At 44.0% G+C, this 26,753-nt stretch overlaps 2 protein-coding genes across 10 annotated transcripts in view; both read left to right on the forward strand.

The window, feature by feature from the left end:
* The first annotated feature begins 1,436 nt into the window (after positions 1-1,436).
* cers2b (ceramide synthase 2b) lies at positions 1,437-15,348 on the forward strand. 2 transcript variants are annotated; one of them, XM_034553506.1, is made up of 11 exons: positions 1,437-1,914; positions 5,865-6,038; positions 6,584-6,701; positions 6,803-6,921; positions 11,377-11,434; positions 11,668-11,718; positions 12,314-12,406; positions 12,843-12,971; positions 13,287-13,393; positions 13,496-13,649; positions 14,763-15,348. In XM_034553506.1, the coding sequence occupies exons 2-11, from the start codon at positions 5,866-5,868 to the stop codon at positions 14,904-14,906; spliced, it is 1,146 nt and encodes a 381-aa protein (XP_034409397.1). In that variant the 5' UTR covers positions 1,437-1,914; position 5,865; the 3' UTR covers positions 14,907-15,348. The 2 variants fall into 2 exon arrangements, with proteins under 2 accessions (XP_034409397.1, XP_034409398.1); XM_034553507.1 differs by lacking the exon at positions 1,437-1,914 and adding an exon at positions 1,931-2,124.
* A 2,116-nt stretch (positions 15,349-17,464) lies between these two features.
* Positions 17,465-26,753, forward strand: part of arnt (aryl hydrocarbon receptor nuclear translocator) — a 10,831-nt gene continuing 1,542 nt past the window's right edge. The window contains exons 1-19 of one of the 8 annotated variants that reach the window (XM_034553053.1): positions 17,465-17,783; positions 18,379-18,472; positions 18,625-18,675; positions 18,785-18,832; positions 19,601-19,814; positions 20,250-20,463; positions 20,612-20,714; positions 20,814-20,879; positions 21,045-21,130; positions 21,271-21,347; positions 21,876-22,010; positions 22,130-22,204; positions 22,459-22,610; positions 22,862-22,987; positions 23,434-23,515; positions 24,769-24,947; positions 25,969-26,158; positions 26,336-26,513; positions 26,594-26,730. In XM_034553053.1, coding sequence (XP_034408944.1) covers positions 17,747-17,783; positions 18,379-18,472; positions 18,625-18,675; positions 18,785-18,832; positions 19,601-19,814; positions 20,250-20,463; positions 20,612-20,714; positions 20,814-20,879; positions 21,045-21,130; positions 21,271-21,347; positions 21,876-22,010; positions 22,130-22,204; positions 22,459-22,610; positions 22,862-22,987; positions 23,434-23,515; positions 24,769-24,947; positions 25,969-26,158; positions 26,336-26,513; positions 26,594-26,730 — 2,244 coding nt within the window. In that variant the 5' untranslated portion in view covers positions 17,465-17,746. The remainder of the gene's footprint in view (positions 17,784-18,378; positions 18,473-18,624; positions 18,676-18,784; positions 18,833-19,600; positions 19,815-20,249; positions 20,464-20,611; positions 20,715-20,813; positions 20,880-21,044; positions 21,131-21,270; positions 21,348-21,875; positions 22,011-22,129; positions 22,205-22,458; positions 22,611-22,861; positions 22,988-23,433; positions 23,516-24,768; positions 24,948-25,968; positions 26,159-26,335; positions 26,514-26,593; positions 26,731-26,753) is intronic. The other 7 variants (XM_034553056.1, XM_034553054.1, XM_034553059.1 and 4 more) reach the window with 7 other exon arrangements.

Below are 26,753 nucleotides of genomic sequence, written 5' to 3' on the forward strand. Positions count from 1 at the left end.
GGGGGCATACGTAGAAAGCCAAACTTGTTCTCTCCTCTATTGGTTTATGGGTGTGGCTACTTATTTATCAGCAGAATTAAATGCTGGATTCGTTTTTTCTCTGTGTGCATGCTTCCAGGACACTTGCCTCCCTCTGGGAGTATGTTTTTATTTAAGCTGATCATAGTTCAATTTACCAAAAGAGAAAGATGTGCAAGAGCTCAAGTCAAATTATGAGTAGCGATAAGATTATTACTAAGCTTGATGGGCACATAATAGCGTATTTATACCCTGTGTTTTTCAAACTTTTGTAATTGCTCTTCTCTCGGAACACACAGCTAAAGGATAAAAACATATATGTTGATTGTCCAGATGTACAGAACAAGTACAGAATTGCATATACAAATTCCAATAAGGAGATATCCTGAGGTGTACAACAATATTGATTGAGGTTAGCAACAGACGAAAGCTTTGGCAGTTAGACTCCATCAATGTGAAGAGCCTTTGTATTTTAAAGTTGAATTCCAAAACACTTTTCTTGAACTTGCCGGGATCTACTTGAATGACAAACTGTTTATAATCCACAACAGTTGGTTAATACGCTTTGATTTCTTGACTAGTTGGCTCCCTGAGTCATTCAAAATCTCTCATGACCCCAGACTTAAAAAGATTAATGATATAGCCTTCAGGTCACAAATGTAGCCTCTCACCTTCATATGAGGGGCATTTCGCCTCACTGACCTTGTCCATGTAAACCCCTTGTAAATGTGCAAACTGTCACTATCTGGGCTGAGCTCTTTTATAGGCTCTAAGCTAATCAGACCTTGAAAGTAATCATGCACAGTGCAGCAGGTCAGTCAGCTTGTAACCCCTCACAAGCTTTTTTTTATAGTTCATGATGGGTCACAAAGATAGCACTATAGACTTATTCCACTGTGGCTGAAAGAAGGGCAACGCCCTGCAAAGAAAACATTTGGAAATACGTTTGTTTGTTTGTTTAAAAAGTTTCAATATATTTTTTTTAAGTTAGTTTGAATGATAACCTTTTTATTTACTCAACAAAATCTTTCTTCAGGCAGGAGATAATTTGAGGGGACGTCACTGTTTCATCACAAAAGTAGGTGTTGGTTTGGGCTCTAAGAGGCAGTTAAATACCAAAAGAAATATATCAGAAAAAATGTGATTCTGTGGAAGACAAAAGGTTGACAAATGGCCCAAATAAATAATGATATTGCCCTGCTACAGAATTGTAACAATCAATCAACAGTAGGTTATGCGATATTTGCAAAACAATCAGGTCAAAGGTCAGCTCCAGCAAAGCCGGGGCAAACGTGACCCGAGAAAAAGAAGCAGAGTTATCATCCACTTTTCTCCGAGCAGAAACAAAATGCGGACGTGTGTGCGCGTGTGTCAGCCAGCCGCTCTCATGTGCTCGGACGTCATCTGCGTCCCTCCCTCTCCGTTATCCTCTCACTCCTCCCCCCTGTATGCTCCTCTCACTCTGCTCTCGTGCCGGCCCGTCCTCCGCCTCCGCCCGGCCCCGACACCCGGACAGACCCTGCAGACTGCCAGATTGGCCGGGAGACGACGAAAAGGAGAACATAGACTAAACAGTTGTTGGGACTAGGGTGGGCTAAATTGGGGGTCGCATTGCAGTATCTCACACATTCTCCCATCTGTGGGACTTTTTATGTTTTTGTTCCCCATCAGTGTCGTTATTACGAGGAAAAACAAACTTTGCACGCCATGGAAAGGTGTACAAATCTGAGCGGATGCTAAACTTGGATCCAAAACGGCTGCTCTCAACAGGACCGTTAGGTTTTTAGCTAGTTAGCTCGCGAGGTGGGGACCTGGACGACTTAGTGGGAAAAATACAAAACAATATTTTTAATCACGAGGCGTGTTTCACGCTTCACGGCGAGGACGAACACTAAAGTAAGTACCGTTTCACTTTCATGACGGAGAGTCGACGTTATTCGTGTATCTTCGCGTTAACTGCGGGCGCACGCTCCCATCCTTCGCTCTGACGTCATCACGTATTCATCTAGCTAGGAATCTGGTAATACAATATAACAAACGGGGTTTTAACGGCAACACAACACGTGAATGTCGGTTTACTATCGTAACTTGGCTAACTATATGAAAGTAAGTAGTAACCGTGGATGGTTGTATAACATGAAGACACGGGAAGCCTGGCGCGTGGCCCGGTGGAGGGTTGCTTTCTGAAGTTTGCTAACTAGCAGCAGATCACGTCACATTATCACTGTAACAAACGCTGCACCACCAGGTTACAGGCCGGGCGATGCAACACCACGTGTTTACAGACAGGAATGCTCCGGGTGAGAGCACGTGTGGACCCTTTTAAATGATCTCTGTTGTTTTTTAATAACTGATTAGTTTCAGTTTGGGAACCCCTCCTGCTGCTACCATTGTGGTCCTCACTTAGCTTTTCCTCTGACATGTGCCTGATCGAATAGCTTGTATGAACACCACAGTGACAGAGAACACAGGCTCAAATATTGTATGATAATAAATATATCTTGAATTGAGATAGGGTTTAGACTCAGCGACAGGAAGTCTTGATGATTATGATGGGACTAGTGTTATTTTGTTGAATAAGATGAGATGTGTCTACATCACCATGGGCACTCGTTCATTCTCAAATTAATGCAACTCTATTACATGATGATAGCATAGTATTTAAGCATGTGATTGTTCCAGCTTCTCAATTGTGGGGATTTGCAGCTCGTCTCATTGTAAAGTGTATGGTTTGGGGTCAGGGTCATAGTTTAAAAGAACAATTCATCTAAAAGATGATTGGCATATTAATAAATGACCAAAGCTATTGTTCCCCAGACGACAAGATACGTACTTACTAACTGTGATTGTCAATTTGAAAGACTTACTGAATAATTCATGAGAAAGAGAAACCCTCTTCTTGATGAAAGCCCTGCATCCAGGTCAAACATTATGTTAGCTCCACAGAACCGTGACAACCTCTATATGTTTTGGCTTAACCCTCAATAATCTGGACAGATAATAACTTCAACTATCATCTGTCAGTGATTTCAACCTATACTTCTTCACTTCTGTTCACTGACTAATCAGTAATTCACTTGAAGACAGGAATCATTAGCATTTAGATGTTAGACTCTACTGAAAGAATAGCCTCACATATACCCAGGGGCCATCTAATTGCTCTGGGCAAGCTAACTGTACTTACTCAAAGGGCATAATAAGCCTGAATCCAGTCAGAATCTAGGAAAATCAACACGACAATATTACCTTCACACCTCCCGAACAGGCCTATTCAAATCAGTCTGCAGACTGATTTGAATAGCTTCATTAATAATTCATGAGGGTCACAGATCAGTGTCAAATGTATTAAAGTTAACTTTCTTGTAATCTTTTGGATACAAAAAACATGAAGATTGGATAACGGTGATAAAATGGATCACCACAGACAGTCTTTTTTCTGTCTGTCTGCTTTTGGGATGATTTGAGATTTTCTCCCACCTGCATTATATCAATTTCCGCAATCTCTGTGTTTGCGTACTGTATCTTGCACTTTAGCACAAATTACCATTAACTATTTTTGGTCAAAACGAGATCCAGAAGAACGTGTACAATGTGAAGGATGTTTCATATTCAACTTAAAAATGTCCAATGCATGACCCGAGTTAAAGCTGATTAACAGTGTGCGGAGATAAGGCCAGCCTCCTGAACTGACACTTCATCTCACAATATATGCATTCAGCATTTCATAGTTTGTGCTGTGATATGCAAACTGAGGCTGCATGTGACCTATTCTAATAGTATCCAAAAAACTGTCCGTTGCCAAATATATTCAATTAAATAGTTTTTATGTATGACAGAAAAATCATGAAATATTCATTCTTGAGAGGTTGGAAACAGTGAATATTTATAATTATTAATACAAAAAATGACAGAAACAAAAGAGTAGCTGAATTTCTTTTGTAAATTCATTGATTGACTAATCCTTTCAGCTTCATGAGACACCAAATAGCATACTAATTAAATGCCTTAAAGGTTATCAGCTCTGTGCGCTTGAGGTTCTAAGATAAACTTTGAGCTCTCAAGTATACGATGCCCTAGCGGTCCGTCACTTGGATTGGAGGTTGTTTATTGGCCCACTGGATCATATGATCCAGTGGGCCAATGTGTGGTAAGGAAAGCTGCGGGGGGAAAGATCCCTAATGTGCTGAATTCACTAGATGATCTCAACTAGAAACCCTAAAATAACTAAGCCTAATCCTAAATTGCCTCCACACGACGGCAATACTAAATATTACAAATTTTTCCTTGTTTAATTGCAAGTATTTCTCCTATGATTGTTTATTTATGTATGTCTGTGCATGCTTATATGTTTAGCATGGATACACTTACGAACAGTTTTTAGTCGGTTGTTATGAAGAAGAAGAATTTATTACACAGAAGTCAACAGAGTCTACCTGAACCATGTTTTACTTGAACTCAAAAGCTCATTTAGGGATCTGTTTGTTTTTTTATCACACTGCTTCTTACAAAGCCAAGCATGCACACAAACACGCTGTTCAGCATAGCACGGGATCTGTCAGGACACACCAGGAGAAGTGAGATGTAGTGCTACTGAAGTGGAAGCGTTGGCAAAATAACTGGGAAAGAGATGTCACCCTTCCTATCCACCACCACCTGTGGTTAGGAGAGAGAGAGAGAGAGAGAGAGGAAAGCCCAGTGCCCGGCCAGCCATGCTTTTGCAACAGGAAACGGGGCCATGACTAACATGACATGATGTGGAAAATAACCAAGACAGTGAAGCATGACAATGGCTCATGCACAGGGTCAGAGCAGCAACGTGTTTATCTGTAACTTAATGAAGGGTTTGAGTCAAACACCAAGAGCTGATCTAAATAAGTTGCATTAAGACAAAGATGAGGACATGCTGGGTATCAAACCTCAAACCGACCAAAGTGTGTCCGTAAAATCAGTACCAATATCTGATCAGATTTCTGAATCTATTCCGACTCATTCTTTACCTGAGTCCAGACCTTTAGAAATGCCCACTCCACTGAGTTTGAGTGGACAGAGCGAAACGACTTGACAATTCTGTCTGATATCAGGCAAACGTATTACTTATAGCCTAGGGGGGCATTACACATGGCTCTCCATGGGAGCAACAGGGTGGGAATGGGAGTGTAAGTGAAGCGGTTACAGGGCTTTGGCATTTACAGCTGCGTTGGGTGGAAGGGGAGATCTGTAAGAGGACTCCAGAGACGGACTGTGTGGGCGAGGCCTCCGCTGCTCTGCACATATGGACGAATCATGACTCATGTCTCTCAACCGCTAGTTCTCCCTTACCGACACCCCTTTTACAGTCTTTCTCTGCCACTCCCTGAACTTTAGCAGCACACATGTTCATCTCTGTACTCTCTGAATATTGAAACAACATTCGCAGCTGCTGTTAACAGTTTCGGAAAGTGCCGGTGTGGAAAGCACAAAGCTCAGTTGTTGGTCTGATTTCTCCTCCCTCACGTGGGCCTCCTTAGCTGAGCTCCCAGCATGCTGCTTGTGCTCTGTTATATGCATTAGGAAAAACCTACAGGCAGGCCTCCAGTGAAAGGGAAACATTGCTGTCATCATCTAGTTCTCTTAATTGCATGGTAGCCAACATTCCCAATTACAGATGTCTTCCCCTATACTCAGCCAGACCTGCATAGCTGCTGCCCTAAAGCCCCTCAGTGAATTCAGATTTCTGGTGTGACTGTATTTTTCTGTGTGTGGATTCTGCCTCTAGAACGTATGCATCTTGGCTCTTGAGTCTTGAGCTTTACAACCTTCTAAACACATAGAGTTGGCGCTGACTCCGTGTGTCTCCCGTGTTGCAGGATGCTGTTGGGGCTGAGCGAGTGGTTCTGGCAGGAGCGGCGGTGGTTTCCAAAAGGCCTGGGCTGGAGTGACCTGGAGGATCGGGATGGGCGAGTATACGCCAAAGCTCACGACTTGTGGGTGGCGCTGCCCATCGCCCTTATATTCCTCATTATCCGTCAGATCTTTGAAAGGTCAGTCCATCTGTCACTAAATATCTGTGCCCCTCATCTAAGACGGTGGTTATTAATTTAAACATTTGCTTCTTCTGTATTTAAAAAATGTTCTGCCCAGTCTATTCTCTGAGGGCTGTCTTCTCATCTTTTTCTTTCTCCTTTAGTCTGCCTATCAGTATCTCATCCTCTGACCTTGAATTATTTAATTAAATTTAATATATGAGTTATTTTACACCAGGAATGTTATTTTTATCTCTGCAATTATCTAATTTTTCCCAATGTTATGCCGTTCTCCATAACAAGTAAAGCTCAGTTCCTTTAAGTGATTCATGTGTGTTTTTTCATAGTAGTTATTTACTTAATTTGTTAGTATACTTAACTCTCGTCATCCTGACTTTCATCATCCTAGCCTCTAAGGTGTAGTCTATATGCTTAGTTTACCTTTACATTTGAATTAATCTTTGTTACAAATTAAAAGAGTTTCCATGATTGCACCCTGTACTGTCTTTAAAGTATCTACATGTCATCTCCTTTTAATATTTACAACCTTTTTGTGATTGCAGGACAGTGGCTACACCCCTGGCTTCTCTGCTTGGGGTGAAAGAGACAGCGCGGCTCAAAGTCCCTCACAACCCCACACTGGAATCCTACTACTGTAACATTACCAAAACCCCCACAGAGGTACATGTTCGGACACACCCCTACCCACTTTAAAAAGTAGTGTGTTGTGTGTTTGGTCAGTCAATTGAATACTTAAATCATTTTTCTTTGTGCGTTCTCAGACTTCAATAACAAGTCTTTGCAAGCAGACCGGCTATTCAGGAAGACAAGTGCACCAATGGTTCAGGAGACGGAGGAACCAAGACAGACCCAGTTTGCTCAAAAAGTTTCGAGAGGCTAGGTAATCACCCGCATACGCACACACACATGGCTATATGAGCATATTTCTGAGGGCAAAAGTAGCCCTTTATTTTTAACATGCACTCATTACAATGCCACTGCTGTTCTGGAGCGTTTGATCACATGACATGATTTTCTACAGTAGATGGGATTGCTCAATAGCTTGGAAAGGTTTTCTTAGCGCTTCAACATTTTAAAGGATCGGTTTGCATCTTCCATCCATCCATCCATTATCACCCGCTTATCCGGGGTCGGGTCGCGGTGGCAGCAGGTTCAGCAGGCCGACCCAGGCTTCCCTCTCACCCGCAGCACTTTCCAGCTCATTCTGGGGGATCCCGAGGCGTTCCAAGGCCAGCCGGGAGATATAATCCCTCCAGCGTGTCCTCGGTCTTCCCCGGGGCCTCCTACCAGTTGGACGTGCCCGGAAAACCTCTAATGGGAGGCGTCCAGGAGGCATCCTAACTAGATGCCCGAACCACCTCAGCTGACTCCTTTCGACACGAAGGAGCAGCGACTCGACTCCAAGCTCCCCCCTGATGTCCGAGCTCCTTACCCTATCTCTAAGGCTGAGCCCGGCCACCCTACGGAGGAAGCTCATTTCGGCCGCTTGTATCCGAGATCTCGTTCTTTCGGTCACGACCCAGAGTTCGTGACCATAGGTGAGGGTTGGAACGTAGACCGACCAGTAAATGGAGAGCTTTGCCTTCCGGCTCAGCTCCCTCTTCACTAAGACGGACCGGTACAGCGCCTGTTTTACTGCTGCAGCCGCACCGATCCGCCTATCGATCTCCCGCTCCACCTTACCCTCACTCGTGAACAAGACCCCGAGATACTTGAACTCCTTCGCTTGGGGTAGGCAGTTTGCCCCCACCTGGAGGGAGCAATCCGCCGGTTTCCGGCAGAGCACCATGGCCTCAGATTTGGAGGTGCTAACTCTCATCCCTGCCGCTTCGCACTCGGCTGCAAAACGCCCCAGTGAATGCTGGAGGTCACGGTCCGAGGAGGCAAACAGGACCACATCATCCGCAAACAGCAGAGAGGCGATCCCGAGACTCCCGAACCGGATCCTCTCCGCCCCCTGGCTGCGCCTAGATATCCTGTCCATGAAGGTCACGAACAGGACCGGTGATAAAGGGCAGCCCTGGCGGAGGCCAACACCCACCGGGAACGTGTCTGACTTACTACCGAGGAGACGAACACAGCTCCTACTGCAGGCATACAGAGACCGGATGGCCCGTGCCAACGGGTCCGGCACCCCATACTCCCGCAGCACCCCCCACAAAAACCCCCGAGGGACCCGGTCGAAAGCCTTCTCCAGGTCCACAAAGCACATGTAAACTGGTTGGGCAAACTCCCAGGACCCCTCCAGTAATCTTGCGAGGGTAAAGAGCTGGTCCACTGTTCCACGACCGGGACGGAATCCGCACTGTTCGTCCTGAATCTGAGGTTCGACAAGCGGTCGGAGCCTCCTCTCCAGCACCCTGGCATAAGCTTTTCCCGGGAGGCTGAGCAGTGTGATACCACGATAGTTCGAGCACACTCTCCGGTCCCCCTTCTTGAAGATGGGAACCACCACCCCGGTCTGCCAGTCCATGGGCACTGTTCCCGACCCCCATGCGACACTGAAAAGGCGTGTCAACCAAGACAGCCCAACAATGTCCAGCGCTTTCAGCATCTCAGGGCGGATCTCATCCACCCCTGGCGCCTTGCCACCAAGGAGCTTTTTGACTACCTTAGCGACCTCTGCCAGGGATATGGGTGAATCCACCCCAAAGTCTTCCGGCGCTGCCCCCTCTCCGGGGGACATGTTGGCCGGGTTTAGGAGTTCCTCAAAGTGCTCTTTCCACCGCCCGACGATGTCCCCAGTCCGGGTCAGCAGTTCCCCCCCCCTGCTGAGAACAGCCTGGGGTAGACCCTGCTTTCCCTTCCTGAGCCGTCGGATGGTTTGCCAGAACTTCCTTGAGGCCAACCGAAAGTCCTTCTTCATGGCCTCCCCGAACTCCTCCCATGCCCGAGTTTTAGCCTCCGCGACCATCGTCGCTGCAGCCCTTTTGGCCCGCCGGTACCCGTCAGCTGCTTCAGGAGACCCCTGGGCCAGCCAGGCCCGAAAGGCCTCCTTCTTCAGTTTGACGGCTTCCCTCACCCCCGGTGTCCACCACCGGGTTCTAGGGTTGCCGCCACGACAGGCACCGATGACCTTCCGGCCACAGCCCCGAGCAGCCGCGTCCACAATAGAGGCTTTGAACAAGGTCCACTCGGATTCCATGTCCCCAGCCTCCCTCGGGATTTGTGAGAAGTTCTTCCGGAGGTGGGAGTTGAAGACCTCCCGGACAGGATCCTCTGCCAGACGTTCCCAGTTCACCCTCACTACACGTTTGGGCTTGCCAGGTCTCTCTAGCCGAGTCCCCCGCCATCTGATCCAACTCACCACCAGGTGGTGACCAGTTGACAGCTCTGCTCCTCTCTTCACCCGAGTGTCCAAGACATACGGCCGCAGATCAGATGATACGATTACAAAGTCGATCATTGATCTCCGGCCTAAGGTGTTCTGGTACCAGGTACACTTATGAGCCACCTTATGTTCGAACATGGTGTTCGTTATGGACAAACTGTGGCTAGCACAGAAGTCCAACAACAAAACACCATTCGGGTTCAGATCGGGCAAGCCGTTCCTCCCAATCACGCCCCGCCAGGTTTCTCTGTCATTGCCCACGTGAGCGTTGAAGTCTCCCAGGAGAACTATGGAGTCGGCAGGCGGCGCCCTTTCCAGGACCCCTCCCACCGACTCCAAGAAGGCCGGATACTCCGAAATGCTGTTCGGTGCATAAGCACAAACAACAGTCAGAGCCTTACTCCCCGCAACCCGTAGGCGCAGGGAGGCGACCCTCTCGTTCCCCGGGGAAAACTCCAACACAGCGGCGCTCAGCCGGGGGCTCGTGAGTATCCCCACTCCCGCCCGGCGCCTCTCACCCTGGGCAACTCCAGAAAAGGACAAAGTCCAACCCTTCTCCAGGAGCTTGGTTCCAGAGCCCATGCTGTGCGTGGAGGTGAGCCCAACTATATCTAGCTGGTACCGCTCCACCTCCTGCACCAGCTCCGGCTCTTTCCCCGCTAGTGAGGTGACGTTCCACGTCCCTAGAGCTAGTCTATGCCGCCGGCGATCGGCCCGCCCAGGTCTCCCGCCTGGCCCGCCGCCCGGTCTGCATAGCACCCGACCCCGATAATTCACCCTGCGGGTGGTGGGTCCACAGGGTGACAGCTGCTCCATGTTGTTCTTTCGGGCTGAGCCCGACCGGGCCCCATGGGCGAAAGCCCGGCCACCAGACGCTCGCCGACGAGCTCCCCTCCTGGGTCTGGCTCCGGGAGGGTGCCCCGGTTTCCCTTGTCCGGGCAAGGTGGCTACAATCCGTGGGCTGCTATTCATCAGGGTTTATTGAACCGCTCTTAGTCTGGGCTCTCCCCCGAGACCTGTTTGCCTTGGGAGACCCTACCAGGGGCTGACGCCCCGGACAACATAGCTCCCAGGATCACTGAGCCACTCAAACTCCTCCACCACGTTAAGGTGGCGATTCATAGGAGGAGCGGATCTTTTAAATCTTAAATCTTAAAATAAGTCAGGTGCAGATGAAGGCCTATAGGATTGTTGTAATAATTCCTCCTGTTCATACTGGACCTAAACATATGTGATGTTACTGTGTACATTTAGGCACAGACTTTGAACAATGGGAATCTATCCTTCAACATGTCTCATGAATCCTTAAAGGGCTCTGAAACACCTGCAACATCTACATTCCACATCAACTGAGATTGTTTATATATATATGTGTGTGTGTGTGTGTGTGTGAATGATATGTCTGCAGATTGATGTTCTTCTTCATATGATGCTTGTGTGCATGTGACTGCATGTGTGTTGGTTGCTCCCCGGTTTGGTGTGTCTTTTGCTGTGTGTGGTATGGCATTTCTCTTCTGAATCAATCTGTTGTTTGTGTGCACACAACAGGCTTTCCGTTACTCTCCCTTACTTTCCCCACTGGCGTATCACTCTTTCTATTCACTTTTCTGTTCTTGTGTTCTGGTCGTCTCTACTGCTGTGATTCCTGTGTGAAATCCCCTCTCCACACCTGTACTCGAGGCTGGAGTGGGAATGACCCCCTCACTGCCTCTGTTACCGGATTCACCGGCAGGAAACTGTCTGACAGCGCTCATTGTGTGCTAGCACGTGTTTGGCTGTGTGTGTGCGTGTGTGTCCTAATTTAACATTCTCAGGGCCGTTGACCAGATTTTTCCAGGCTGCTCATTCAGCCTGGCATTTCATTCTGGCCTTCTTGTGTGTTTGGGTTTGTGTGTTTGCGATGCGTTTATGTGTCTGCTGGTGGAAAATGTGTCCAGTGTCGTTTGCCAATTGACTGAGTAGAAAGTGTGTTGTATGTGTGTGTGTGTGTGTGTTCTCTTGCAGTTGGAGATTTACCTTTTACCTTCTTGCTTTCATTGCTGGCCTGGCCGCCCTCATCGATGTGAGTACTGCCATGTTAACCTCGACCCCTCCTCAGCTCCTCTCTTTATGTTCCCATGCTCATTCGTCACCATTGTGACATGACAGTTTCCACAGTAGTCTGTCTTTTTTCGCTGTGATAACCTTACCTCTCACAGTGGGGGGCAGCGCTGACTCATTGCCATGCTGAGTTAGTAGATATAAATACACCTGTCGAGCTCTGATGTCTCATTCAAATCGCATATCTCCTTCCAGAAACCTTGGCTGTATGACCTGAAGGAGATGTGGCAAGGTTTCCCTGTGCTGGTAAGTCTGGGATGGCTATGTACACTGAATGCACCAGAGTATCTGAGGGAAAATAGAAAAGAAGTACAAATGCTAACTCATTTCTGGGTTGAGGGACACTATTCGTTCACTGGTATGGACTGTGAAAAGGGTATAGAATTGCATTGTTGTGGTATTAATAAGTTTTACATTTTATTTGAAGAATACTGCAGAAAGTCTGAGACACAAATCAAAAGACACCCTCCAAATATAGAGTTCCCAATAGAGCTGAAATGTTTTTTTCATTTCAATAAGCCGCTCATCATTTAATTACGTTTTTTAACATAAATGCAAAAATACACCAGTCTGTCTTCTGTAATAATGAACTAAATATATTTGGCTTTTTGGAGCCTTTCTTATGTGTCTGCCTGGGCTCTAAGAACTTATAATTAACATCTTTCAGTATTTTCTAACATTATTATAGAACAAACTATTAATGAATTGATCAAGAAAATAAAGATAATAAGATCAATCAGGAATAGTGATGATAATTGCTAGTTGCAGCCCTAGTTCCCAAGATAGTTTTGCTCAAATTGATGTATCGATTTTAAGTAAAGCTTTGTTTCCTCTCCTTCAGACTCTCCTCCCATCTCAGTATTGGTACTATATGATCGAGCTGGGTTTCTACAGCTCTCTGCTCTTCAGTGTGGCGACTGATGTCAAACGCAAAGTGAGTGAATTTATTTGTTTAAACAGATATAATCTACAGTAGTTTGTGTTCCACTTTCATGTGGTTATTACATTGTAATTCACTGTACGTAAGAGGAAGTCTGTTCTTACTCTGATCAGTCAGTTTGACACCTGGCTGGACATTAGACTGTTGTTGCACGTGTGTGTGTGTGTGTGTGTGTGTGTGTGTGTGTGTGTGAGAGAGTGAGAGAGTGTTTGGACTTTGCTCAGCCAGTGTCAGCTGAGCGCAGTGGGAGAAAATCTTGCTAAAGAGTCACAATGTGTTCATGCAAATGATTATTCTAACCTAGATGCCTCTGAAGCAGAGTTTACCACTTCTCACTCACACGATTAAAACATGCGAGACATGAATATTTATTCCCAACATTTCCCTTTTCTCAGCACAACAACCATGTCTCCTTTTGCTTTCTCTTTAGGACTTCAAGGAGCAGATTGTTCACCATGTGGCAACCATCCTCCTCCTCAGCTTCTCCTGGTGCGTTAACTACATCCGTGCTGGAACTCTCATCATGCTGGTTCACGACTCCTCCGATTACCTCCTTGAGGTAAAGGCCATTCATACATTCATAGTATTTTGATTAGCACACAAGCATACATATTCGTCGGGCCAGTATGAATAATTATCATATTTTATGTTGATGTCATTTATACCTACCATGCTGCAACATAATGTATCCCCTGCCAGATTTGTTCACACATGATTCACTGGGTGCAATGAATGAGGCAAATTCCGACACACTGATGACACATTGCCACCTTGTGGTGGAAACTCCACTTCGGTCATCTTTAGTTTGGTCGAACAAACATTATATATTTATCTGCAACTGCCCTATTAAACTCTTTCTTTCTTCCTCTGACAGTCAGCAAAGATGTTAAACTATGCTGGGTGGCGAAATGCCTGTAACTACATCTTCATTGTATTTGCTGCAATCTTCATCATCACTCGGCTGGTCATCTTTCCCTTTTGGTACACACACATTTTAAACAATTGTTTCAACATATTATTGTGATATGCACCTGTATGTTATTTAAGTTACTATGTCCATAATCCTCTCTGTCTCTATTGCAGGATTATTTACTGTACTTGGGTTTATCCAGTGACCATCTATGAACCCTTCTTTGGCTACTACTTTTTCAATGGACTTTTGATGATTCTGCAGTGTCTTCATATCTTTTGGGCGGTCCTCATTATACGCATAGCAATCCGCTTCCTCACCCACAATGTAAGCAGACAAACAAATCTAATGCAAAATTCAATATTCTGTCTTCCCTCCATTTAACCGTCAACATTTCTCACATCTTCACCATACAGCATTTATTAAGAAATGAATAGAAAGTAAATAAAAATAAACAAGATTAAATAAAACACTAGAAAAGGAAAATAAGAAAATTACATTTGAAATACCAAAAGAAGCAAATAAAAGTCCTCCAAGAAATTGAAGTTTCAGTGAGTGTACATTGAGCTGGAAGAGTCAGTTGAAGTGGAAGACCTGAGAGACAGTTCAGGTGTATGAACTGAAAAACCATGTCAGATGAAGTGTCAACCAAAGTGCTCACTCCGTTGATGCAAACTGCTTATCAGCACTGAAAGTTGTTGTTAGAGGGGCTGGAGGTGTTTTTGTTAAGGTCTCAGGAGTTGGGTTGTCAGTTTGAGAAAAATCACAGAAAGCCGATGAACTCACACTCGAAGCCGTGCACTCCTGTAGTTATTGTCTGACTCGTGATGACCATTTAAACAAAAGAAAAAAGGATCAAAATCGCACAAGCAGAACCAGAGATATCAGCTTTTTTATTCTATACATCTTTCTTACTTGTCCACAACTTGGTGTCTACATTATCCACAATAAAACCACTTGTTGGATATTTGGGTGTTTTTGATAATAGCAGTTAATGTAGCTTCAAGAAGAGTCGAGACGCAGGCTACAGAGGTCGAGTAGGACCCCTTGTTTCTAACTCCACACCACCAGATCATGAGGCAATCTATCAGACTTGATGTACCTCCCTCTTTGCCACACAATGCGTATAGTTTGTTTCTGCAGTAGCACCAAGACATACTTTGATGTTCCCCCTTAAAGAAAAAATATTCTGTCAGCTGACATGTTGAAGTGCTGAAAGCGGTTGAATTGTAATTTAAAAAGTAAGATTCTGTTTTAAAATCAAGGAAGTGCTTACACCCTCAAGACACGCACACACACACACAAACACACACACACACACACCCACGTGCAACCATGTAACTGGATGGGTTGAGCTTGTTCTGACACTGGCAGAGCTCCAGGACAGTTTGAGCGTTGATTATTGACACATTTCAGACTCTTTTTTTGGTTGTTTTTCAGGAAAAAGTGGACGATGAAAGGAGTGACAAAGATGAAACAGATGAATCAGACGAGGAAGAGGAGGATAACAGTAACATGAAGAAGAAAGGGCCGGTGCAGAACGGTCACACGGTCCACAACAACAACCACAGCAAGACAGAGTGAAAGCAAACAAGTGTCAGGACGAACAAATGTGAGAAGGACTCATATCCCTCGGTAGGGGAGCAGGAGGGAGGGATGAAAAGAGAGAGAAAGAACAAAGGATTATGGTGTGGGGCTGGTGGGGGTCATTCCCCTAAAATCAAGAACAGCAGGTATCCTGAGGAAATTTGACACTGTTACTTTTGCACAACACAAAAACACACTTGACACATTAATTTGTCTGTTTAGAGGGCACAGAGGTCCGGCAGATGATACACACTACATGAAATGGCATGGCTGATTCGCTTTGTCACGAGAGAGAAAGAAATTCAAAGAGACAGGGGAGAAAATGGACAAAGGAGGGGGGTGATGGTGCTTCTTTTTAGCTTTCCATGTTCTGTGTGCCTTAGAGCCAGATGATGGCTGTTAAAATGCCATTAAAAAAAACAAATGCATTCAGCTTTAACCGTGTGTTGCAGTATTTCGTTGCATCTTTTTTGTTTTCTAATAGAAGAACAAAAGAGTGAAATTTAGTTTTTAAAAAGCGAGACGATAGGGCATTCCCTAATTTTCTGTCTATGCAATTACGCAAGTGTTCAGCTGTTGCAACGTCTTTGCACTACATACAGTGTCTCTGATACACTGTAATAGTGTGCACTGGGCCTCCGTGCCTCGGCTCTCCAATATGGCCTGTGCCATTTATACATGTGTCTCCCTTTTAAGGTTTAAGGAGTACATTTGGCATCAGTTATTTCTCTAAACATAAAGAACATCTTGCTTTCTTGTTTTAATCGATGTTTTATTCTTAAACCAGCAGATCTCATTATTTACAATTCTTTCTTCCAAAAGAGACATCTGACCTGCAAAGGTTATCATTCTCAGTTCTTTGCTGTCTGAGCAGTCAAAAATACCCAGAAACGAGTGCTTAGCACAAACACTGCAATATAAATCTCAGCTTCCTGCTAGTTTTTGACGGAGCTGAATGTTTTTCCTCTCTGGTTCGGCTGAAGCTGTTTGATCCAGTTGTGTTGTGAATCACGCTGATGCTGCCACCCGCTGTAAACCGATGACTCAATATAATCATTGCAATGGTGGGTTTCTCGATTGGAATGGGACAGATTAACCATTTCCAGATTTTACAAATATGGGCCAGATTTCTTCAATTCACTGCCTTGTAGCCTGGGTTATGTTTGTTAACCTGGGTTAGAATTTTAAATGTTGATCTAAGTGAATGATTTTAGGTATGATTGTGTTTCTGAAACTGGTTTTACAAGTGTTGTTATTTGATGTTAAGGAGGTAAACTTTCTTTCTTGCAGTTTAGTGTTTGAGACTCGTGGAGGATTCAAGAAATGAGGGTTGCTCTTTTGTTGTTATGCTTTAAAGTTGTTTGCGTGTTAAGTGCCTTAACTGTAATGTATGGGAAGCGCTCTCTCCTGTCTTCATGGCCACTCGTTTTCTTTCCTTTCTCCACCTCACAGAACCAACTCTTAAGACTCGTATTTCCTACCTCCACTGTATCAATCAGTCACTCCGCTTCCTTACAGACTACCTCCATTTTAAACTCACTCTCATTCCACCACCACGTTGTTTTTACTAACCCAGACCAACCAGCAACCTCTCTTCCTCGGTGATACAGAAGAAACAGCTGTGTCCTAATTACAGTGTTATTTCTTTCTTATTTTGTTGTTCAATGATGCCTAAGTATTGTTATTAATAATAAAAGCAAAGATCATGAATCACAATAAAAGCAGCTTTTTTTAACCATTATGTCAGTAAATACTTTACATTTCTAACTGCCAGTAAATAAATCAAAAACAACAACATTAAACATGATGTTGTCCTTTAAAAGTCCATCTGGCATAAACTTACAATATATCACAATTTTTACAGATTTGAAAATGATGTCATCCTGTTAAATCGTATTAATGTATTCACTCTGAAGAAAATAGCCCTAATAATCAGACCTCTCACATTGTAAATTACTTATGTACTTGTACTTCAAGTGAAAACTCAGTACATGTATTCAATTGCTGTGCTTCAGTACAATTTTGAGATATCTGTGCTTTACTGGAATACAGTATACTGTACGTTCTACTTTCACTCAAATGATGTACCTTTTTACTCTTCTGCATTATTTGAGCAGATACTATTCTTCATAAAAACAAATATGATGAGCTAATAAAATATATTGTAGATTAGTAGTGTATAGCATAGTTTAAATCATCTCCTTATTGACCAACTGCAGCAGTGACATGAATGCATCAGTTTATACTGTATATGTTCACGTGTTATAACACTTTGAAAGGGGTCTCTGCACAATACAACTTTTTTTATTCTGAGTATATTTTCCTCCAAGTCATGAGTGGAATACTTATTACAAACTATAAAGTTGCACTACATTAAAATACTCATATTAACCTTGTAAATTGTTTTTCAGTACGATACTCGAGTTCTCGGATAGTTACTGACACGAGGCTGTATTTACTCTCCAGCACTGCAGGAGGTTCATCCGCTGTCAGAGGGGCGAAGCAAAACACGGATACAAATGTAAACGTGTGACGTCATTTGTATCTGACTCGTGACGTCCAATAGGAAGCGGAGAAAGGAAAAGAGTAGACAGCTTCTGCTCTGTAGCCTGAAGCGCCATCTTGGATAGAAAGGGGGGATTTAAACCGATAAAAGGACGAATTGGAGGAGCCAAACCGTCCCATTCGTCTGTGTGTTAGGTCCTCGTGCGTTTATAGCACAAAGTAAAGGCGCGCACGTGACCGGGCACTTGTTAGCCTTCACCCAGCTAACAAGAGGAGGGGCGAAGGGGTTTGGGCGAATTCTTTTCTTTTTCCGCAGCCGAAGTTGTTTGTTTATGTTATTTCAGACGGACATGACCTCTTCAAACACAGGTAAAGAGCTTTAAAAGTCGCTGCGATTGTTTAGCCGCATAGTGTTGTGCAATTGTTCGCGAGTTGTGAGAAGAAAAAAAAGGTTTTAGAGCCAAAGAGGACAGTTTCCTAAAGATTGCGTGACAGCGGCGGCTAAGTGCTAGCTTAGCAGCCGAAGATAGCTAACATGCTACATTAGCTACTAGCTGACTATTAAAATAACTTTGTTGTGATACTTTTGCCGGTCTAAATGAGTTACGGTTAAAAAGACACACATCTAAGTCAGCTGACTACCAAGCTGCGGTTGGTTAGCTCGGTTAAGATTGATATCTGGAACGTGATGCCACGTTTAGCTTCAACAGTAGCTTAGTATCCTGGTTGTCTTTGCGCTCCACGATCTACAAACACTAATCACAAATAGTTGACGTGGCGCTAATTTGATGTTGAACACACAGGTTGTGAAATGCAACCAATGTCAGCTGCGTGCGGTAATGGCAGCTTGTGTTTATTGCTTCAGTAAGTGGTTTAGTTTCTCTTTGAGAGCTCGAGGCTCATTAGGAAAGCACCTGTCATCCCTGCTACATGTCGTCTCTCTGTGCCTGTGTGTTATTAATAGAGTTAACAGACCCAAATCTGGGTCTGGGGGCAAGTGGGACCCAAGAAAGTGGCGGGGCTGTTGTACCAAAAGGGACCAACAAAAGAAGAGCTGCGTAAGTTTGTGTGTGTGTGTGGTAACTTGTGTGCTGATATTTCCGACAGGATCATTTGTATTTGCTGACTGGTTTAGTTTAGTTTTTGACACTTGGTCAACATTATTGTGAGAATATTCGTTTGATATGTGTCTCTTTTCTCGTTTTGACAGGCCAGACTTTGATGATGACGATGATGACGACGAAGGAAACAAGTTGTTCAGGTTCATTTGACTCAGATTGTTCTGTCATAAAGCAAGATGAGGTACATCAAGTGTTTGGATTGTCTAAGCGGCTGCGATAACAATCAATGTTTTCTTTGTTTTTCCTCAGGTGTGACGATGAAACATTAGGCGGCAATGACAAAGAGCGCTTTGCCAGGTAGGAGAACAAATTAAGAGATGGATGTGTGTGAAGAGGGTGTCGGGGAGCAACATTATTTATATAACGGGTACCCCCCATGCTGCACGCCATCTGCTTTTTTTATTTATTATGTTTTACTCCTACACTTGGTAGTGATTTTAGGGCCTGTGTTTTAGTGAGTTGGTTTCATGTCGTGGCTTTTGGAAGAAGGTCAGGGTTTTGCAGATAAAGGACAAACAAGCCAGGTATGGCCTGTAACACTGTAGAAGGGTCCCTCTCCTGCTTGTATCAATATTGAATGCACTGTTTCCTCGCTCTATGTGTCTATTTTTGTGCCTGTCAGAATGGTATGCTTCTTTACCACAGGCAGCTTGTTGTTTTTTTCTGCCCACCACTGTTTTATATGTCACTAACTGCGACGCTGTGTGTGACTCAGGGACTTTTGGGTAATCCCTTCCTCTTGAGCAACTTTCCTCTGTCTTTTTTCTTTTCCCCCTCTCAGGAGATCTAAGTGTTCTTTCTCTCTTTCTGCACTTGCTCTCTTTTGTCACCAACTGGACTTGAAAGGCCATACTCTTGTTTTCTCACTATCATTTTTTACAGATAATTGATTTATAGTTTTTATGCAACCATTATTTCTCTCATTCTCACCTCCTTTACCCAGTTGGCATACTTACATTGCAGCATTAACTCTAAACTCTACTCCATGTTGCCCATCTGTTTCCCCCATTTCAATCCCTCCTATCCTGTCCATCTCTGCCTCCCGTCGTCGTTTCCTCGCTTCAGGGAGAACCACAGTGAGATTGAGAGGCGAAGGCGGAACAAGATGACTGCCTACATCACAGAATTGTCCGACATGGTGCCCACCTGCAGTGCACTAGCAAGGAAGCCAGACAAACTAACTATCCTGCGAATGGCCGTGTCCCATATGAAGGCTCTAAGGGGAAGTGGCAGTACTAACTCGGATGGGTCGTACAAACCTTCCTTTCTCACTGACCAGGTATGAGCAACTGTGAGAGAAATGTAGAAATTGAGGTGTGTAATATAGTTTTGTAATGTTCAAACAGATATTTTTTTATAAACGCACTTTATAAATATGCAATTACTGTAAGTGAGGCTTTTGTGCCTGAAATAAAGCAACTGGTGTCATTTTTATGGGCGTAGCACATGTATTTATACACCAACTCCAGGTCAACAATGTAGACAGCTATTTCAAGGACCATAATGCATAAATTAGTTTAGATTAAATGTAACTTAATTGTCATCGCGCAGAGTAAGTGCTGAGAAACAAAAGTGGAAAAAGCAGTTACGTGCAGAGTAATGTACAGCGTTTCGTCACAAAATAAATTATAAACACAGACTTTAGATCATCATGCTGGATGATCGGTCTCTCATTCGCACTGCTTAGCCTGTCTTTGCTGCCATCTGTCTATAGGAACTGAAGCACCTCATCTTGGAGGCAGCCGACGGCTTCCTGTTTGTGGTGTCATGCGAGACTGGCCGCATTGTTTACGTCTCTGACTCCCTGACACCTGTCCTCAACCAGGCACAGTCTGAATGGCTGGGCTCCTCCTTGTATGATCAGCTCCACCCGGATGATACAGAAAAGCTCAGAGAGCAGCTCTCTACTGCCGAGAATAACAACACGGGTACACGGCATACACTGACACTAAATATGCAGACAGCAGAAGATTTATTATCACTATTTATTCCCAAAGTGTTGTCAATATAAAAAAATGTTGGCACATGATCGCTCATTACAACCTTGATTGAGTCTATTCTTTGTTTACCCTAAAGGGAGGATGTTGGACTTGAAGACAGGAACAGTAAAGAAAGAAGGCCAGCAGGCATCTTCTAGAATGAGTATGGGAGCCCGTCGATCATTCATCTGCAGAATGAGGTGTGACTCATACTTCAGTTAGTTATCCAGTTCATCATTTATATCGATGTGTGTCCAGATGTATAAATTGTTCATGTTGTGGCCCATGTGTATTTGCAGGTGTGGCTCTTGTCCCGTGGAACCGTTGTCCATGAACAGACTGAACTTCCTGAGGAATAGAAACAGGTGACCACAACCAAATAAAAATAAATAAAGTTGGGATTACTGTGTAGAAATAAACATACGTAGCCCAGTAGCAATAAGATGCACGTTGGCACACTTTTACTACTTGAACAATTAGGGACTGATTCATTTTTGAAGTTTATATTATAATTTCTTCCTTCATCTCAGGAATGGTTTGGGTACAGCTAAGGAAGGCGAGCCCCAGTATGTAGTGGTCCACTGTACAGGATACATCAAGTCCTGGCCCCCTTCAGGTAAAACTAGTAATTTTACTAGGGTCGGCCATATGTCGCTAATATGACTAGACCCTTCAAACTATGCTAAATCTGATAAATCCTTTTTGTGAGTTATTCTTTGTGGCCCAAGTTAACACATTTGCATGTTTGTGTTTTAGGAGTATCATTAACAGATGATGAATCAGACAACACTCAGGGGAGTCGCTTCTGTCTGGTTGCAATTGGGCGATTACAGGTATGATGGATGCCTCGTGTGTAGAGATATGCACATGTGGCTTTTACTCTGAAGCAAGTCGAACAATAGAACAAATCATTTTGAACTGATCATGTAAGTTTATTATTGAGTAGTGTATATATTTGATACAATGAAATAAGAGTTGTGTTTTTGTATGGCTCTTTACATCAGTGCACATTTATATTTCTAACAAACTGCAGTAATATTTGATCCCTATATCAACAATCTAAGAATAACATAATCTTTCCATATTTTTTGGTCACAATTTATGGTCTTGCCTGAAGTGGATTACAGCTGACTTTTGCACTGTTAGTGTTTTATAAAATATTGTTTACAAGCAGTTGATTGCAAGAAATCCATCATGACTTTTGAGTAAGCACTCAAAACATAGGTAATTAAATTGAACATATAAGAATATAAATAAATGTGATTCATGCACAATGTGGTTTTGACCCATTTAACATTATGGTGGTAGCTTGCATCCTTTACGTTACAATGATTGTGCTAAAATCTTTTCCCTTTCGTTAGGTAACTTGTTGCCCAGGTGACACAGACGTCAACAGTATTAGTGTTCCAGTGGAGTTCATCTCGCGCCATAACTGTCAGGGCATGTTCACCTTCGTAGACCACCGCTGCTTGGCAGCTATCGGCTACCAGCCACAGGTAAGACTCTCGGCTTGTGGAAATGTCAGATGGCATCCTTGAACAACCTTTGGTGCAAGAAGTTGGCATTAGAGTCTTCTGAGCTAATGGGGGTTTTTATTATCTGCTGTGTGTTGCAGGACTTATTGGGGAAGAACATTCTCGAGTTTGCCTACCCTGAAGACCAGGGCTTACTAAGAGACAGCTTCCAACAGGTAGGACAATCTGAATAAAGTCATTCAAAGTCAGACTAAAACTGACCAAAGTGGCCTCAGTCTGAATCAGACACTTTCCACAACAAAGAATACTATTGGTACAATTCAGAGACATTCAGGCTGGGAAAGAAACTGCTCCCTCTCACTAAAGAACCTGACACCAATTACCTATGTAACCTGATATCTTTCGTGTGGTCATTGATTATGAAAATACCAAATTGTGACTGTTTGGCGTGCTGGATTTTTGCCCACAGGTGGTGAAGCTGAAGGGCCAGGTCCTGTCAGTGATGTTTCGGTTTCGCTCCAAATCGAGAGAATGGATCTGGATGAGAACCAGCTCCTTCACCTTCCAGAACCCGTTTTCAGAGGAGATTGAGTATATCATCTGTACCAATGTCAATGTCAAGTGAGTCACACACAGATTTTACCGATAATTATGTAACTCAATTACACCATCAAATCCAGTACATAATTACACCATTGACGTTTTGAAATGTGACTTCTGTGAAACATCCCTTCACAGAAGATGTCTGAATGCGTATCACCCTACATCCCCAGTTCCTCTTACACCCTCAACACAACCCCTTTTATTACACCACACACTGATCATTCTCTCCCTACACCTCTCCTCTGCACCCATCTCTGATTGTGGGGCAGTAGAAACTCAACTCAGGACCCCCTCCCACCCATCTCTTCCCCAGTGGGTGCGCTTTCCCCCTCCCTGGGTCAGAGCAGTCCAAACTGCCCTCCTGTAATGCTCGGCCCTGGGCAGGTGGCTGCCAGGTGAGACCAGGCCTGGCCTGACTATCCTCCCCCTGCATGGGAGAACAAGGGCTGCTTCTTCATGGGAGACTACAGCTGTTTCTAGCAAACTGCAGTCCTTCTGTTTCTAGTTTTCATTTCCTACTGTGGGTGATTCTTCTCTCCACTGTATTTGTCTCTGTAGAGTTATAAAAACATTGCTATTTTCTAATAAGAAGCATGTCTCATAGTAAGTAGTGAATATAGACTTTTAACACAGGGAGTGTAGCATGTTAGCAGTATGTATTTGTATAACATACTTTCCTGTCACTGTCTTCCTCTTCTCTCCTAGTTTCTCTTTTATGTTGCCATGGTGACCGGTGGCGGGTTGAGTGCTATTTTGTCAGCAGGTGTTTGGGCTTCTCAGCAGGTGTTTGGAAATGGAAATTAAGCTATTTTAGACCGTCCTTCTGTGTGTCCCTTTTCAGGCAGTTGCAGCAGCAGGCCGAGCTAGAGGGAGGTGGATCCAGAGACGGTCTCTATGAGGCAGGACCAACCGCCCTCTCACAGGTTAGGTCATGCACATGTGGGGACGCATGAATGTACAGTATGTCGAGTTTGATTGAAGCATAGATTACACCTTGTTTCTCCTGGGTCTTTTGTCCCCTGCTGTAGGAACTGGTCAGGCCTTTTTGTGGCAGGATGTTTGCTTTGCAGGAAAACAGAACCGGGTGTTGAGAGAGGGAGAGAACCATTATCACGACTGCCTGTTGTTCATGCTTGAATTAAATGGAACACTTTTTCTGTGGTACTTTTATCTAAAGATATTTTAAGCCGAGAAGTATTCCCAACATAAATCCTTTGGATTGCAGGTTCATGACTAAAAGGGCCACATTTAATCACAATCTTGATTTTAAACGCTTCTTTTAACTTCACTATTAATTCAGGCGCAAACCTATTCTGTCAGCTGGCCTTTGAGCAAAACACAGGGTTCGTACTGGATAAGTCATGGAGTTTGAAAACTGTTTTCTGAAAAAGTTCTGGAAAGTCATAAAAAAAAGTTTCATGAGTATTTTAACACAGTTTGATGACTATCTTTTCGAAAAACGACCAGTGTGTTTTTTTTTTAGATCTCTCAATGTTCAGTAGTACGTTCTCTTGGTTGTAGTGATGTGAAAACCACTTAAGATGTGGATTGATAGATTTCTCAGACACAGTTTGAGAAGCAGTGAGTCTTGTCTAACCTGTGCTATAGAAGACCGATATTAAGCTATTTTAGTCTTTTCTGCAATGTGTTGTGAAATGTCTGCCGAGCTCTCCCGCTCCTTTTTGTGCGCACACTAATATCTCATATAACAACAATCGCAAAATAGCTACAGGGCCTACAGATGATGGTACAGCATGGGCGTATGGGGAGTAAATAATTAGATGCTTGTCAATATTTGCCTTGGGACAGATCTGACAAAATGGTGACATAACAAAATGTCAGTTAAACTGCTCTGGAACTGTGCCTGCAGTGGTTACTGCTAGCAACACATTATTCAATTTAACCAATTGCCGATGGCAGAGCACTTAGTGTTTACTTTGTCATGTTATGTACTCTTTATTTACTCAGTTTTTCTAATATTATGACTGCTGCTTAAGGGTAGAAGCTGTTATGTTGTGAAGACAAATCTGTGGTTTCATGCTACAAACGATCTTGAGATTGGGAGATATGTCACCTGCTACCATGATTTCAGGCTCCTCCGTCTATTGTGAATGTCATTGAATTAATTACAGAAATGATAAAGTGATCCCTGACTGATTATTTTGGTGGTCCTCAGATGCCAGTGACAGCGGCGGGTCCCGACCCTAGCAAGAGCCTTGAGAAGCCCGAGCTGTACCCCTCCCTTTTCCAAGGCCCAGATCAAACCAAAGGCCTGCCCTCCATCTCTACTCCCACCGCACAGATCTACCCTTCAGCCAATAGCTTCGATGCTGGTCGTTCCAATGATGCATACAGGTAGGAATAGGTCTTCAGTGTATACATGTCTGTGCATGCGGTTACATGTACACATGGAAAACATCACGTCACAGAAACCAGAAGCATTCGGATGGTTCTTACCCTGTTATCTTGAGGTCTGATTAATAAGGTTAAGCTGCAAAATCCTCATTAACCATTTAGTATATTGTAATTAAAGTGGTCTTAGAGAAAACTAGTCTTCTGCACCTACATTTGTCTGTTTTCAGGCTTTTAGAAAATGTACCGTGTGACAGGAGACTTGGCCAGTCACAGGTAATTTCAGAGGAGTTCCTATTGGCTATTCTACACATGCACGTCCAACATTGGCAACAATTGCCCCTGCTGCACAAAAGTTTTCTTTTCTTTGTGGACTGCCCAACTTTAGCTTGGGATAACAACAGTGAATTTGTCAAACTCTGTTAGTGTACTAAATTTGAGATCTGAAGACAATGGAATGGTTATCTACGGTAGACTATACAAACCAACAGGGACTCCTTGCTGTTGTGAACATGAGTGAATTGACACATGTATGTAACCAACTGGTTTGCATGTCTCGAGGATTTGCCTATCAGAACAGAGCTAGCAGGGGCACTTCTTTTGTATGATATTGGTTAGTGTGCAACAACAGCAGATGGGACAACTCCCAGTTCCCTCAAATGTGAGTCTGCCACATGAAGGGTTTAAAAGAATAAAGGCTTCCCCCATGTGTGCTAAGTTGGTGCAGATGCTGCCTGACAAAGATGATGGTCCCTTCAGAATGTATTCCTAAAAGCACTTATTGTATCGTTCAAGTATTTACTCACTGCTATGCTGACTTTGAATACAATGTCTTCATTTGTTGCAAATCTTTAATTCATAGTGGGTTTTCATCATGTTTTATTTATTTTTTGACATCATGTAAGATGTTTTCAACAGTTTCTAAAATGTTTGATAAGAGGATAATTGATGTTGTTGTTTTCTTGCAGTAGATGACTGCCAGGTAACAAACAGAGCTCGATATTCCCTACACTTTTGTCTGCAGGCCGGTCAGCATGACTCCACAGATGGCACCGCCAGCCCACTCGGCAGGGCAGATGCTGGCTCAGATGTCTCGTCAGAATGGAGCCCCTCAGTCGGTCACCCCCTCCAGCACTGTCAGCCCCCTTCATGGAGGACCATCTGGAGGATGGCCTGGAGCCGCAGCTGGAGTCAGACCACAATTTAATAACCAGGTAAGTCAGTATAACAAGATTAATGTAGCGAAGCTGACTTTGTTTTGCCTTACGTGGTATGTTAAGTCAATCTTCATTCGCAAATGAGACTTTATATAATGATACTTTTATGGTCTATCCCAGTTATTTTATCATCAGTTATTTACCAATGACTTACTCTTCAATTTTTGTTACCAGCAGGTGGCTCCACAAGCTGCAAAGACCATGCCTCCGCAGTTTGCTCCCATGGGAGGATTTGGCAGTAGCTCTTCCAACTCTTTTGGCCAGATGCCGACAGGTGCTGCTCCCACCCCAACCAACAATGCAAACTACCCACCCATTAATGCACATGCCGGCCTCAACGGCAATGGTTATGGTAGGTTATGTGCATATATCTGTGAACCTGTGTCTCTGTTATACTGGTGCATCATCTCACCCCGCTGTGCTTCATCCCAGATGGTTCTCGGTCCGGGCCGCAGTTTCCCTCTCGAGCAGCAGAGGCAGTGTGGCCCCAGTGGCAAGGCCAGCAGCACTCGCTGAGTAATGCAGAGCAGCATCCTCATGCTCAGTGCAACCAGCAAGACATTTTTCCTGTGAGTGAAACACGCCTTCTCTC

Source organism: Cyclopterus lumpus, chromosome 16, assembly GCF_009769545.1.
Source record: "Cyclopterus lumpus isolate fCycLum1 chromosome 16, fCycLum1.pri, whole genome shotgun sequence".
Taxonomy (NCBI): Eukaryota; Metazoa; Chordata; class Actinopteri; order Perciformes; family Cyclopteridae; genus Cyclopterus; species Cyclopterus lumpus.

Coding starts and splice junctions, on each gene's coding strand:
- cers2b (XM_034553506.1), top strand. CDS start 5,866: ATGCTGTTGGGGCTGAGCGAGTGGTTCTGGCAGGAGCGGCGGTGGTTT. Junction 6,039..6,583: donor ATCCGTCAGATCTTTGAAAG/GTCAGTCCATCT, acceptor TTGTGATTGCAG/GACAGTGGCTACACCCCTGG. Junction 11,719..12,313: donor GGCAAGGTTTCCCTGTGCTG/GTAAGTCTGGGA, acceptor CCTCTCCTTCAG/ACTCTCCTCCCATCTCAGTA.